The 15,685-nt window shown below is 40.2% G+C and overlaps 1 protein-coding gene across 2 annotated transcripts in view; it reads left to right on the top strand.

Moving 5' to 3' along the window:
- The window catches only part of ANK2 (ankyrin 2), a 338,182-nt gene that overhangs the window by 36,395 nt on the left and 286,102 nt on the right, over positions 1 to 15,685 (top strand). The window contains exon 2 of one of the 2 annotated variants that reach the window (XM_040699367.2): positions 14,830 to 14,888. The exons of the other annotated variant lie outside the window; for it this stretch is intronic. Within the exon in view, the coding sequence (XP_040555301.1) occupies positions 14,868 to 14,888 (21 nt within the window). The 5' untranslated portion in view covers positions 14,830 to 14,867. The remainder of the gene's footprint in view (positions 1 to 14,829; positions 14,889 to 15,685) is intronic. 2 annotated transcript variants of the gene reach the window in all.

The raw sequence follows: 15,685 nt of genomic DNA, 5'->3' as shown, positions 1-15,685 counted from the left end.
ATTATGAAGTTCTTACATTCATACATTTGTATCAAGTTGAGAAAGAAATAGAGTAGCTTACAAAGGAACGTCAGTTTATGGTGAAGTGGAAGTGAGATCTACTGTTCAAATACAGTTCAGTCAGCTGAGTCATAAGAACTTGGATCATTTCAAATGGTGCATTTTAATATTTTATATCTATTATATAAACATTGGCAGTAGTCATTTTACTGACCAGCTGGTGACCAGCTTTCCACATTTTAAAATGCAAATAAACTAAATCTTAGTGTTCAAATAAGGAAGATGATGTGCTGTGCTTACAGAGCATCAGTGCAAAACAACAAAAACCTGCATGTTTTAATTCTTCCTTATAACTTGCATTTTTTTAACATAGTTATTGCATGTTAAAAATAAAGATTAATGTGCCCATTTGGGAATTTGGTTGGTTTATTAAACTGAAGATGTTTGAAGTAGTATTATGATTACTATAATTTGCTGAGTATCATTAAAAGAAAAATGCAGTGTATCGTGTTCTCTAATTTTTCTAGAATACTGCTTAATTATAACTATATAACCATATAAATATAGCCATACAATCAGAAAAAGTAGTGTAGGATAGCATGCTTCTCGATGAGAGAATGATTACTAAGAAGTGACTAAAGGTCTCAGCTGCTTCTGCACACAGTGAGGACAGCAGGAAAGGACTGAGTGACACTGAGGTGACAGGAAGATGACACCCTTGGGTTGTGTCACTGATGTTCTGGTTCGCTTGCGGTGCAGCTGGGGTCAGACAAAATGGTGCTGCACTACCAGAAGCACTGTGGGTGTCCTTGCTGGGTGGAAGGAAAGTGTGCAGATACCATGGCTATGGAGTCATATGGGTGCAGACATCTGATTTCCATGTTTTTCTAAGTTAACTTTAAAAATAGTGAATTTTAGGTGGCTGTTCACGGTAAATTAAATGACATGGCATTTCTAAAGTCGTTCTGACATTTCTTCCAAAATCGAGTTTCTCCAGTTTCAAGTCATGTGAATTTATAAATGTTGCTGATCTGCTGGCTATGCAAGCAAGGAACCATATGAGCACCATTGTGAGTCTGGGCTCAGAAACCAATCTGCCAGGGTGGTGAGGCTCCAAAAACTTACATGCTGTGTCTAGGCTTTATAATGCTTTCTGCAAGTCCTTTTGGGGGAGTTGCTTTGGGTGTCATCTGCCTCAGCATTGTTGAAGATTTGTGTCCATGTGAAACATATGTCAAGCTTTTCAAAGGCAGGTGTCCATAAGAATGAGTTGAGCATCTAAAAAGCAGTACGTTCATCAGGTCACCTAATTGTTGTAACCTCTCGATTAGGGACTACATTAGGGCTAGATGGATGCTGGTGCCTGTAGTGCATCAAGTTAGATAAAATTTTTAACCTTTTTGTGACTTTATTAAATGCTGCCCTGTCTCTTGGAGGTAAGGATTGTCTTCTGAGTGATCAAAATATCCCACATCTCTTGTGGGCTTGTGCAGAACTCAGAAGATGCACTACACCTTTCAAGAGGCTCTGCTTTGTTCCAGTGGCTCTGTAATTAGTGTAGGAAAAAAAAACAAATAGGAAATTTCTTTAGCACAGTTGGAGTGAATGTTGAAACACTTCATGCAGGGCTGAATTCCAATTTGTTAACGTACTGTAGGCAGCTTTCAATATAGTAATGCCAAAAACGAGGCTGCTTTGTGCCAAAGCAGCAGCCATACCAGCACTCTACATGACATCCAGTCTTCTCTCTCTCTCCGACCTATGGCAGTCAGTTAATTAAAACTTGGGGAGATTTAAGCTGTCACTTTAAAATGATGCAAGAGAATTTGAATGCATAAAGGCAATATTGTCAGTGTCCCCTCTCTTGCGAACTCAAAACATTTGGTGCTCTGTGATGCACGTAGAAAACTCTGAATTTTCACATAGAATATTGCATGCCTTGTTTTCTAGATGGTGTCCCACGAGAACTTTCAGATAAGCTGTTTGTAGTCCTTCTCTCAGATTCTCTCCCCCACTCCTTCTTTCAGGTTTAATTATCACCTGCTTAGATCTTCTGCAATGACTCTGACATCTAAAGGGTAGAAAGAGCAATTAAAAAAAAAAAAAAAAAATTGTTGGCCAGGCTGTGCAAAAAGATGAAGACCGTTTCTTTCTTCCTTTTAGTGTGGTGTGTGTGTGTTGGTTTGTTTCTGGTGTTTCTGGTTTGTGTTGAGTTGGTTATGTAGAGCTGTGGTCTATGGTGTATTAGCTGGGAGAGCTACAACATCTCTTGTTATATCTTCTAAGGAATTGGAAGTCCTAATCAGAGTATTTTTGAGAATTGGTTGGGGGATTCCATTCTGATTTGTTTTTTTTTTTTTCTCCTCAGTTTTCTTGCTGAATGTAATCAAACATGGTGGTGCTAATTGTTCTGGATACAGAGTTACATAACAGTAGAGCACCTTAGTAACGTTTGATATAAAGAACTGACTTTAACTTTGTTCACATCAGCTCGTAGGTGCATCCTGCTGGTCATTTATTAACTTCTGTTCTGGCATAACTGCGAGGAAACATTCTCATGCAAGCACTTTATCCTCTTGAAATTCCCCCTCGTATGTTCACTAAGATGCTCTGCTGCTCCCTGCCCAAACTCCCACAGAGATAAATCTAGCTTTTGTTCTACCAAATTCTTTCAGCTTGGCACTGACAACACTAGTGCCCTCATCCGATTAAATCTACTTCAATGCCACGCAATATGACAAATGCTTTTGGTTTGAATTGAATGGTGAAGCTCTTGCTAACAGGAGGAACAGTGTCAGCTGTCACTGTTTTGGTACCAAACACGCGTTGTGCTGGAGCAAGCAGACAAAAAAGGCTACACGACTTAGGGCAGATCAAATGGAAAGTCTGCTTAGGGTGCACCCAGTACTACTAAGACTTGAATGTGTTTTTATCATGACTTGTTTAACAACAGAAAGGAGAACATCTGTCAGCAATTCTTGAGAGTAAAGGACAGTTTCTTTCCACATTGAGAAGTCCTAGAAGTGGCAAGCTTACATGATGCTACGTAACTTCCAAGATAGATTTGTTTCAAAAATTCCTTAATTTCTTCTGCTCCTAACTACAGCTTCTGATGCTTTTTGAAAAATGAAAGGAAAAAAGCTGCATTGAGTTGCTGAGGAGAAAGCTGTTTGCTGCCAAGTTGTGGCCCTGCTTTAGAAAATGGGACGTGAGAGAGAAATATGGTCAAAAGGGATACGTGGGTGTTTGCAGCAGTGCTGGCTGAGGAGTTTCTTGTGCAGAAACGCATACGCTTTTAGGATAATTGGGATTATCTGAGCACATTCTATTATTTTTTTGCTAACACTTTTTTTAATTCTCAAATGTGGTTAGTGTGTAGTCAGACCCTGTTGCAGATTTCTAAAGTTCTGCTGCAGTAGTTGTCAGACTTGCCAGTTTGACTGCATTTTCAAATGAAGGACTTTAAGGAGCGCTTATTTCTGTTGCAGAACACAGGACCAAATATTTCCAACTTCTCTGTTCCTACTTTCCATCTTTTTTTCTTCCTCCTTCAGGAGCAAGTTTGTTCATTACAGGATGTGAGACAAATTGAGGTATTTGAGTTGCATTTCTGTGCATTTTCCACCCTATTCCTGGTTTTCCACATGGAACACCTTTGAAAAGATGATACTGGTGTTATTTTTTTCTAAATAACTTGTGTAAGAACCATATACCTCTTGAATTGGCACTTGTTTTGAGCTCTTTCTATCCATAATATTGCAGGCCAGCTTCAGTGCTGTGCCAAATTTTTGGTTAATCACAAACCAGATCCACTTGGGCGTCTTATCCTTTATATGGAAAATCCCACATGTGGTATGGTTTATTCTGATGTTTCCTCTTGGGACTGCTCTCAGAGGGCATTCATTTGTGAATTAAAATAGTCCAAATATATCAGCTTCTAACAGAAGTTTCTGCTTCTGAACAAATTCAAACAAAAAGGGGAGATGAAGGAGATGGTGTTATTGCTGCTCACTCATTCCCTACTTCTTGCCCTTTTTCTTCTTCCTCACCTTTGTCTCGAGAAAGGAATCTCTCCCCTTTGTGCTCAGGAGTACAAAATGAAAGAAACTGCTGCAAATTTCAATCTGAATTTTTTTTGGCTCTCATTTTTCTTATTACTAAAGATAATGAGGTGGTAGTGTCCTTCAGGGGCTCCTTGTTTTTCCTAACCTACATAATAAAAATAGTGAAATAAGACATTGAAAGAAAAGTGGCTGTGGTGATGGTTTAAGGGGGAGGGGGGGGCGAATCTGTTTCTATGGCAGCAGCCCTTTAGATGTCCCTGGACTGTAAGGAAATATTCTGTCACTGGGCTTTTCATACTGAACAAAGAAATGTTGATCTGAAAGGTCAGAAAGGGCTTAATCCTCAGGCTCTGTTGTGTAGAGCTATCCTCGTGGCTGTGTTTTCATATGTTCATGGCTTACTAGCTGGTGAGATACCTATGCCTGTCAGCTGAAGAGCATCTTATTTATCCTTAATATAACACAATATAGTAAAGGCACTTGTAGAGACTATCATTCCTTTGTCAGCTGGAGAGCTTTGTGAGCTTCCATCCAGTTCATTTTACCTCCTAACTGTTCAGAGATTGCTAAAGGTACCGTATAACTGCAATAAAATAACTGCTGCTCGTGCCTTCTCTTTGCTCTTGTGGGTGCTGCCCCCTGATAATATCTGCTCATAGAGCAGGCAGTAAGTCTAGCAAGATTGACTAAGGAGGGGCTTATTTTTTCCAAGCTATATTTGTTCTGCTTCCTTTTTCAAAAATTAGATTAACATCTTAATTTTATTTAATTAAAAGACAGGCTAGCTAAATCCTCTTAGGCATGTAGCATAGAAGGTAGGAAGGAAGCCAGGCAGAAATAACTGCTAGGCTAGCTTCATCTCTCAAGCTGTGGCCCAGCTGTGTGCCCTTGTTAGCATTTCCCAAAACACACCCAGCTGGAAACTGCTGGGTGCCCAAGGAATGTCTCAATGAGCTGCAGTACCTGCCCTGGGCTGAGCAGCCCTCTGTGATAGCAAGGGCAAGTCCTGGGATCTGCGTTGGGTGCTAAGAGAGCCAGTGAGGTGTCTTGGAGAATGTGTCCAAAATGCATCAACATCATAAACCGAAGTATAAATAACTATGAAAGGAGTTAGTCATTCCTGATGATGAGTTTTTTCCGATGTTCTCAGTGTGTTAATCTTGTTGTGCTCCTGATGGAAGCGGTGGTATGTATTTATGGTGGACAGCAATCTAATTACTTGCTATTAATAAGTGTCTGGAGTCTCTGGTCTTAAGGGGAGATGTGAGGAATAGCAGAATGATGGATTGTTCCCTCTATTTTTTTGTTGCTGCTTCTTCCTTCATCCAATAGTACAGAATTTGACCTTTAATATCCATTATTGTAAAAGGAAAAAAAAAAAAAAAAAAAACAGTTGCACCATGCTCAAGGTTTCAGATGACTTGGAAGTGATTGTAGAGAATCCTGTCTGTGTGAGATTTGTTTTCTGATGAGACTTTAGGTGATGAAGATGGCCTTATGCCTGCTGATGCTTCTCTCCCTAGGATGAAATTCAGTGTGTCGGAAGGTGTATTTTGTGGTCTCACTGCTGTGTGTGTGTGTGCAGCCCCAGCTTCTGTGCTGGGTGCTTTGCAAAGGGCCTCCTTTAGTCTCATGTTCCAGGAGTTACTAGCTTTGATCTATTAATGAATGAAATCTCTGTCTCTTAAAAGTCGTTCAAAGGAAAACAACAAGAGATTTCAATTTTTAAAATTCTAAGGTCAGAAGATGACAATCTCTGAGGAGTAGCCGCCAGTTTTACATGGTCAGCTGTATCACTTAATGTGGACAACCAAAACGTGTAGAAGATACTGAGGTATTTACAAGTTAGGGTCTCCAGTCCAGACTGAAGTACTTCTCAGTCACTTCTGGACACCTTGCTTAGGGTTGGGTTGTCACACTGGCATGGTGCAAGCAGAGCTATTGCTTCCTCTTTGTTTCTTCAACAGTTCCTTTTTATCATCACTATTTTTCTGTATGAACTTAGTTATGCCTGTCATTTAGGCAGACCTTGAAATGGGAGTATGTGGGGAGATGTCTGTAGTTATACCTCTGTGTCAGCCTGGACACAGGTATTCTTAACCCAGATGCATGACCAGTGCATAACTCTTCTGGAATTTAACTGCAGGGTCAAAATTGACATATGCTTTTCTTTGTCATTCCTACAGCGCTTGTTCAAATTAAATTGATGAATGTGATAGCTGTCCTATGTCTCTACCAAAATTAGATTTCAGGCGTGCTACGAAAGTTTACTTCATCTACTCTTTTTATTTACCCTTTAGCAATTTCTTATCCCACTTGAAAGTTACCACTTTCAGGGTTTTCCAGAGCTCTTTCCTGCTTTAAAACATCAGCCCATCTTCACTAATAAAGGGCTGACTTCTGTCTCTGGTAGGTAGATAAGCACAAAGCCATTTCTTTGTTGGCCAACATTCTTCATAAGATTTTACCATGCTATTTGTTGACTTCTCTGAGTACTTTCATGATGTATCCACACTGAGCTCCATTCAGCTGTTATATGTCACAGGGTGTCATCTTGTTTCTTTGTACTTCCCTGTTGCTGCCAACTTCTAATCCAGATCTGGCCCTGAATTAGTCTTGCTGCTTCTTCCACTGTGGCTACATTGAACATGCTGTTATCTTGGTCCTTAAATAACGCTTCTGGTGCATTGCTCAGAGAAATAGGGTGAACTGTAGAAAACTTTGGCTATTGCATTATACTTTGTGCAAGGATCTTGTCCTTGAGTGCAGTAATTCATTCTGGGGAGGGGAAAATAGTAAATGACTCAGTATCTTTTGACTATTTCCAAAAGAGAACCCTGAAGGTAAGATTGTTCATGAATACTTGAGTGCAGACTTATGAATGCTAGCTAGCCTGAACAAAGTCAGATGGTACTATGCCCTTCATAGTAGGAAATTTTAAGCTGGGGTGGAACTGCATTATTACTGCTACAAGAATATATCTACTTGCATGAGAATAAACAACATTAAAGCAGACATCTCATAATGGTAACCATCAATATCAAATTTAGCAAGTGATTTCTAGGTTTTCCCGTGAAATCTCTTTTGCTTAATGTATATATTTCATATTATACAAATTTTAAATGGAAGTATAATTCCATATAAAGTTAGGAGCAAAAATTTCAAATGGATTTTCACTATGTTGGTTTCAAAAAGATAGTATGGTGGGGAAAATTTAGAGAGCTTCTCTGGAAAGAAGGATGTTGTAAGCTATTGTCTTGCCTGTTGAAGGAGCAGGAATATTCTATGTCTGTTCCCCTAAAGGATTAAGTAGATGACTTTGCTATTAAGGCTTAGATTAACCTCAGTATGCATGTTGGAGCCATACAGTAGGCTTTCGTACTTCATATATAAAAAGTATACTGGGTTACCACCTCTCCACTGAGATTTAATCAGAATTTGCAAGACAATTAATATACTGTAACACAAGAATTTAATTTCATGATTTCAATGTAATGGCTAGATAGCTATACAGTGGATTTAGGCAATTTAAAAAGCTATTGAGATATCTTTGATTCTTAAGGTTAGGAGGAAGAGAGTAAACTACTATTTTGATGTAGCTGCCAGTCATCTAAATAGTACCAGAGGCTTCTAAGAGTTGGCAGAATTGAGCTGTAGTGTCAAAGCTCTAGCTAAGCATAATGGCAAAGAAATAGGAATTATGTTGTTTAAAGGAATTCTTTTACTCTTCGCTCAGAAGAGCCTTGGGCTTTGAGAGCCTCTGTCCCTGTGAGGAGTTGGTGCTCTCTGCACTTCTCATGTCGCGCACATTGTGCAGTTGACACTGTCCTGATCTGTATTGCGTCTGGGAGTCCAACTCTCTTTCTGGTCCAGGAAACCTGCACAAAGGCAGCGTTTGTTCTCCTCCTCCATGAGCCCTGGTGACTCAGTGCCCTGCCAGGATGCTGAAACTGTTTCCTACAGGAAAAAAAAGGAGCTGGCTTTAGAGCTCTTGAGGTGCAGTACACAGAAGCAGTTGGTTTGAAAATATGTAAGCAGAAAAATAGACGCATTTGGTTTGAAGTATCGAGTTAATCATTTTAGATGATACAAAAACATTATCAAGGAAACAAATTAAGGTTTGTATTGTATGTTTGCTCTGGGTTTGGTGTATCACATTGTGTTAAAAAACAGTTACCAGGTGTGGTTTTTAACCACTAAGAGTTTGGGTGAGGAACAGACCCGTGCTTAGTGAGGATCTCACTAGCTGTTTTTGCTCACAGTTTCTTCATCTTTCAGTGTTCAGTGCAGCACCCTGCTGGTGGTGGGGAAAGCATTTTTCCATAGAGCAATGATTTTTCTCTCAGTTGTGTTCTCCCAAAATTTGTGTTCTGTCATGCCTAGAAAGCTCAAAGCCCCAAAGAGGGATCAGTCAAACTGAAGTTTCAGTTTCAAAGATGAGAGCACTTCCGTGCCTTTCCTGGATGGAAATGGCAAAGAGTGAGACCAACAAGCAGCAAGGACAAGATGAGGAGATGGGAGCACAGGTGTGATTGGGAACTCCTAGGCCCTCTGCAGCATCCTCCACAGCCTCTCCTGTGCCCTTCTGGTTCTGCCCCATTCCTGCTGCTTTCCCCTCTCATCTCAGTAGCCAGTGCTGAATGTTAGCTCTCCATGCAGATTTAGGAATAGCAGTACATGCGTATCTTTCCATGTTGAGGTGTATGCTCTCACAAAGTGTCTCTGCTCACAGAGTCCTTGTCCATAGAAGCTGACCAAGAAACAGATGCTCCAGCTGGTAACCACTAACCAGGGATCATTTCCAAAATATTTATGAACCTTCACTGAGATTTCTTTTCTTAAATGGAAAATCTCCATGAATCTGAAAAAACTGCAGAGAACATCTCTTTCACTGTCTTTAAAGCACAGTCAGAACTATGGAACTCTGCTTTCTCCAGTAAAATGGTTTTAGTTCTTTGATAGAGAGAAAACAGAATTATTCAGACAGATGTAGCAGTAAATATCGTTAACCTGCTGTCCTATGCAGTAAGAGAGCAAAAGTGAGCATTATGGTTGTGCCAAGTGTGGTATATTTGGTGCTGGAGGAGTGTGGAGATCTGATCGAATATGGCTTTTCTCAGGATACCTCCTTGTTGCAGGTATCAGGGTAAACAAATGTATCAAGGGATAAAAATGAGAGAAGATGGGTAGATGCTCTCAGAAAAGAGGGAGCCAAAAATAACACTGAATTTCGTAAGTTTAGTTGATTAGTTCTGTGAACACAAGTTACGTTACAGCAAAGGCAAAAGGTTTCCAGTCTGGAAGAAAGTGGTTTTTAATCAAATTCAAATTAAAAAAAAAAAAAATACGTTTTCACTTCCTACACAGGATGCTGTAGCAGATGCAAGAATGTGGCATGATGAGAACTGGCAAGAAAACTGAGAGTTATTTGATGGGCATGGGGTGAGCACAGTCAGGAGGGGAGATCACTGTAAGGCAGTAACAGCGTAGTGCTTCACCAGCCTCTGCTGCCTCTTGGAATGAATGTGTCCACCTCATTTTGTGGACACAAACCTTGAAGGAGGGAGACTTGGTCAGTGCTTCACAGAGCAAATGGGAGGATACAAATGTGAACTAAACTATTCTAGTTTCAAGTCCTCTGCATGGTAGGAAACTATGATTTTATTCCTGTAGCTATTTATGTCTGCAGTTGTCAGTTAATATAATTCTGGCCAGAGTTTTTGGAGGGTCATCTCTAATTTTTAAGCAGACAAGAGACTGCTTCATCCATTAGCACTAATCCTATTTCACAAGAAGCTCAGTGTCTAAGCTGTTATACTGACTTCCTCCCTGATTCATAGTAACTACTGCACCCTTATCCTCCTCTAACTCGAGGAAGGTGCAGCTTAGATTGGTGGTGAATAGTGGTGGTGTTATGACACCTGCTACTGATGTGGCTGTCACTTCTTTCCCTGTAGTAGCCACTTTTTCTTAAAAGCTAATATTGGAGAGGAAGAAAGCTGTGCTTATTTTGTGCAATAGTAACTGAGAAAGGGGATATGGGAGTGTGAAGATGTGGCCAAACCTCCATACAAGTGGTGGAGTCTTAACTCACAGATAGGCCATTTCAACATTCCAACACTGCTAAATTCGTGGTAAATACTGAAGGAAATGGCTTCTCAAGTAGTGTGGTTACTAATGGCTTGCCAATTATTCTAATTTCATCATGCATTCTCTCTCCTGAAACCAGTAGGTATTTATCTATATAAAGTGGAGCAGCTCTGCAGAAAAAAACTGAGGTGCTTGTCCAGAGTAACTGTGAGCTCAGTGATCCGGATGGATTCTCACGTCACTTAACTGTATTGTGAGCTGAAATACTTGTTTTACCTGATTCAGAGTATGATCTTCAATGCTATGCGCTCAACCTTGAGGCTACAGCCTGTTCTAATAGCTTGGTTTGCCCAGGCTCAAAGAGAGATTTATGGGGGTGGGGGGAGATATGCTTCAAGACTTTTCAGACATGCTTCTAACAAATCTGTGTAGAACTACACTTTGCCTCAGCACTGGTTGAGCTACTGAGAGCTAGTTGGTTCTTCTACAGGATACTGCATGTAGCAGGTTTCTGGAACTTTGGCTGTAGGCCTGTAGGTTAAGCCAATGAATGTGGATGAATGCTGGATGTTCTTAAATGAACGTTCAAGTTAAAGCCATGCTTAGCTGCTTTGTTGAACAGGTACAGATTCGAAATGCACGTATATCACATTTAATTGTGTGTGTAAGTGCTTTTCAAAATTGGGCTATTGTCACAGGTCAAGCTCTAGCTATTGCTCTCAGCTAGAAACAGTGACAACAGCAAAATACCTGGGAGGTGGGAAATAAAAAGCAGCACCTGCCCTCAAGCAAATATGCCTTCAGCATTCTCAGTTTCTGTGCTCTCTGAAAGACTGCATTCAGCACCTCCACTGTTTCTAAGAGCTTACATCTTGCCTCTGAGCTAAACAGTTCCTGAATCATTGTGGTCTTGAAAGCCTTGGGTTGCTAAGGTGCAAAATGGAGGATGTTACATGAAAGAAGTGGCATGGGATTCATTATTGGTGTATGAGTCACCTCATTTGGAGTCTGATAGCTGTTTCCCATATAAATACTTTTCACTGATAAAAGAAAAATGTACACCTCATTTGAGAGGAATGCTTGTGATCTGCAGCTAAAATGGGCAAAGGACAGCTGAAGTATGTGCATTCTTGCTGGTTGCCCATACTGCACAAAAAGGGGTGCTTCTATTGATTCCAGCTCCTCTGGCACAGCCCCCAGGCAACTGAATCAGTGTAGCACTAAGAAAATGACAAAGACTGTCCCTCCTGGAAAATAAGCTTTAGCTGTGGTACTTGAAGTTTAATGCTTTTTATCATCTCTGTATAGGGACACCCTCATGACTACTTAAACTGTAAAAAAAAAAAGGCCCTGCAAAAATAGTCCCTCAGGTTTCTCTCATCCCTCCAAATTATCTTTGGAAGGGGTTTTTGGAATAATTATTGCAAATGGGTAGAGGAAAGGTATCTGTGGGAGCTCCTGTGACTTTTAAAAACAAAAGCCCTGCAAACCAAAACACTGGCATGTTAAACAGATCTGATAGATGCCATTCATAGATTGGGTAGTCACTTGAAAGACAAAAGCTCAAAGTAGTACATTTTGAATCCAACTAAGTACATCTTGTAGTTAAAGTACAGCAGCATTCTATATTCTGCAATGGAGAATTATGAGTTGTAGCTGGCAGTTGTTTCTCTTGAAAAAGACAGTGTGCTTGCATGTGAACTGGAGAACCGTCGTTTCTCTCTTTGAAAGAGGATAAGATGAGCTCTGCTGAGGGGAAAAAAGCCACTGTACAAGTTCAGAGGCATCACAGAGAAAGCTGACAGGAGGTGGAAGCAGCAGTTGTGCAGTAGGTGTCTGAGATTGGCAATGCTTCAAAATCCTGTCTAAAATAGCTGGAGACAGGCAGAGTCAGTGTTGAGCCTGTACGCTCTGTTCAGCGTTGAGCACATTACATGGAAGAATGAGCTCCATCTGACTTGTTTTGGAGAGCTTGGGTGGGCATAATGCTGGAAAGGATGTGGTAAGAGTTACTGAGATTCAGAAGTTTGTAATTGAATATGAAAGCTATTTAGGTTGTAACAGCATTCACATACGTTTATCATTCTCAAATTACTGTATTGGCTAACAAGACATCTGAAAAGCCAACATATGACCAAAATGATAGTGTGGATGCGGTACAAAATACTGTCTTTTCAGAAAGAGTGCCTGTAGAGATGACGGCTAGAAGAACGATGGATTATGTGTACGGATGGGAAAAATATGAATTGAGATTCATTTGAAACATGCAACCATGGATACTTGTAATTGCTACCCAGTCTCCATGTATGGATTACAGGAAGAAACAGATGACATCACATGTATCTGGGAAAAGGCATGGCTGTCCTGCAGTCATTTCCCACCTGGCTGCTCAGCACTGGGCACGCACTCCTAGGGAGTGGCGTCTCTTGAGTTCTGCCCTTGCACCTGCCTGTTCTGAGGGATTGTTGAAAGCAAATGCAGAGCATAATGATGTAGGAAACCATGTTTCTATGGAAGAGAACTGTAGGCTCATCATGCACATGCTGGGCTGCTGGGTCTAGTTCTGCTGCTGGTTTGGGGGCTTAGACATACAGTGTTTTCTGGATGCAACACACTTAGTACTGCCACAAGTCCTTGCTTTGCTGGGATTTTGCCTCATGATTCATAAAATCATCACAGTTCTTCCTCTCACACATACATGCTTATGTGACTTTTTCAAGCTTTGATTATTAGATACCTCTTCATTACTTAAGAAAAAGTCTGACAGGTGATCTTTTGTAAAAACAAACAAAAAAAAAAAGGAAAAAAAAAGCATGGAAGCAAATGAAAACATGATGAGGAAAAAAAAGATTAGGTGCCCTTATTTCACACATGGCTTTATGACTTTTCAAAACGGTGAGTTGGTTTGCAGTGTTGGAGGAGGACTTGTGCTTGGCAAATAATGTGCACAGGTCAGCCCATCTCTTCTGTTGTTGCTATTTGTTGCTTGCTAGTGTTGTCAAGTAACATTCAAAAGGTCTGTTCTATGCTTTAATTAGAAACAATTTCTAAAACTGCTTTAGGGCACTAGTTCACTGTATTGGACAGAAGAAGTTTTGGCTAACAACAGAACTACAAAATGGATTTACTTACTTTACCACTTGGACAAATATGATATAAAACTCCACTTCCTTGAAATAACTTCAACTTAATCACTTAAATACAGTTTTTGGTTATTCCTGGATGTTGATAAGGTGGTGATTAATGTATTTGAAATTCAGAAGGGGAAATGCCCTGAATACAGTCATTCCCTTCTGAAAGTATGGTAGAGCAGCAACTTCTGAAACAATTTGGATGTCTTGAGAGGAGAAGGGAGGGCTGTCTGTGAGTGGGATGAAATCAAGTAGTGAGCAAATGAAGAAGCAAACATGTTGACAGCAAGCTTTTTTCTACTTGCTCATGGCCTCATTTACCTGGAGCATTGTGTCCAGTTCTGGGCTCCCTGGTACAAAAAAAGACAAGGATCTCATGGAGACAGTCCAGTGGAGGACCACAGAGATGATAAAGGGCCTGGAGCACCTCTCTTAGGAGGAAGGACTGAGTGACCTGGGTCTCTTCAGCCTTGAGAATAGAAGACTGAGAGAGGATCTGATCAATGTCTATAAATATCTAAGGCGTGGGAGACAAAGGGACGAGGCCAGACTCCTTTTCGGTGGTGCATGGCAATAGGACAAGGGGAAATGGCCACAAACTAAAACATAGGAAGTTCTGCACAAATATGTGTAAGAACTTCACAGTGAGGGTGACAGAGCACTGGAACAGGCTGCCCAGGGGGGTTGTGTTGTGGAGTCTCCTTCTCTGGAGACATTCAAGACCTGCATGGATGCCTACCCATACAGCCTGGTCTAGGGAGCCTGCTTTGGCAGGGAGTTGAACTCAATGATCTCTAGAGGTCCCTTCCAGCCCCTGCAATTCTGTGATAAGTAGTTGGTTGCTCAGACAGGTAGAAGTCTTAATTGTATACTTTTTTTAATCTCTAAAGCTTTAAAGAGCTGTATGAGAAAACACTTTACTTTTGCAGAATGAAGCAGATGAAGTGGCTCAAAGTCACATGAGAGAATGATGACAGAACTTTGAAGGAGCTCTAGAGTTAAAACATGGACCTGGAGGAGATTGGTGTCAGAGCTGTACCTGAATTCCTAGCAGTCTGTCAATTAGAGTCTCATGGTCTGCTCCGCTCTCTGTTCAAATCATGTTTTTTTTGTCAGTGGTTTTTGGAGGTTTCACAAATGTCTGTCGCTATACCAAAGGTGATGTTGGGGTACTAATGCTGAATATTTTAGATTTCAATGACTGCAGTTACAATCACCACTTTTTTTCCAGAGTAAATGAAAAAAGAAAACAAATTATTGAGGGTGGCCTCAATAAGCTTTTATTTAGAGATCATTTACTGGGAAGGAAAGAAGGAATAATAAGGAAACAAAGTTCTTGAATTCAATTAATGAATGCTTAGCTGAAACAGCGAAAACGTGTCATCTAAATCAATAATATAACCAAACCCCATTACCCTATTAGTCTTACCTAAGTTATAACTACTGAACATTTGCTGGGGGAGAGTGGAGAGTGAAATTTGGATTCATAATAGCTTTGAGACCATGGAAAATTAATGTATTTTTCCTTTATTTTCTTTTTGTAGGTAAGTAACTGAATGGGACACGAAGAATTGACGTTTAAATGGCCAGCATGTTGCAAAAGGTATTTCACTTGAGGTTGAAGAGAAATGTTTGAATGACTTGAGTACGTTTAATGACTGATTGCTATTTCTGAAAAGTTAAATTCTTTCTTGTTCACTGATTGACTGAAAGAAGTAAAAATCAACAATCTTCATCATGTTATCCTTAAGTGACGTCACATCTGAAGTTGGACACTATTCTTTTAATTTTTTTATGTATGTAATTCATATGAATCGTCCAGATGCTAACCCATGTTGGTCCTGGTTTGCAACAGTAGTGTCGAGCTGAGTGGTGTCGATATGGGTAAAATGTTTATTTCTGCACTAGTGGGTTACAGGTGCCTTTGAGGTAACACGTGATACTGTACTGTTCAGTATGAGGAAGCAACTGTAGACAGGGATAATATGATGAATGGTACATGTAGATATTGTGTTAGAAATCTTTTCTGCTGCAGAGGCTTCCTCTGAGATTACATGAAGTATTGCTAGTTTTCGTGTGAGTCACCGGGGAATCTGTTTTAAATACTGATCTTAAGTTGAAAGGTGACCTTGAGAAAGCTAAATCAGTATCTGATTTCTAATCAGCCACTACCTTGCCTGCCAGATGGGCATGTAAGTATGCAAGGACTTGCCTTGCACTGGGAAGTGCTATCCATAAATATGCTACTAATGAAGTTCTTGAGCTTTGCTTACTACATTCATGCACAAACTTCAAAGCACATCTAGCCGTATTTCCTTTGTCATAATTTCCTAAATCACTGGTAAGCAATTATAATTTTGTACATTTTTTTTGCTGCTTAATGTGATAGTCTGTAAAATT

The sequence above is a fragment of the Gallus gallus genome, chromosome 4 (genome assembly GCF_016699485.2).
Source record: "Gallus gallus isolate bGalGal1 chromosome 4, bGalGal1.mat.broiler.GRCg7b, whole genome shotgun sequence".
NCBI classification, from domain to species: Eukaryota; Metazoa; Chordata; class Aves; order Galliformes; family Phasianidae; genus Gallus; species Gallus gallus.
This window is presented reverse-complemented; position numbering and strand designations above follow the sequence as displayed.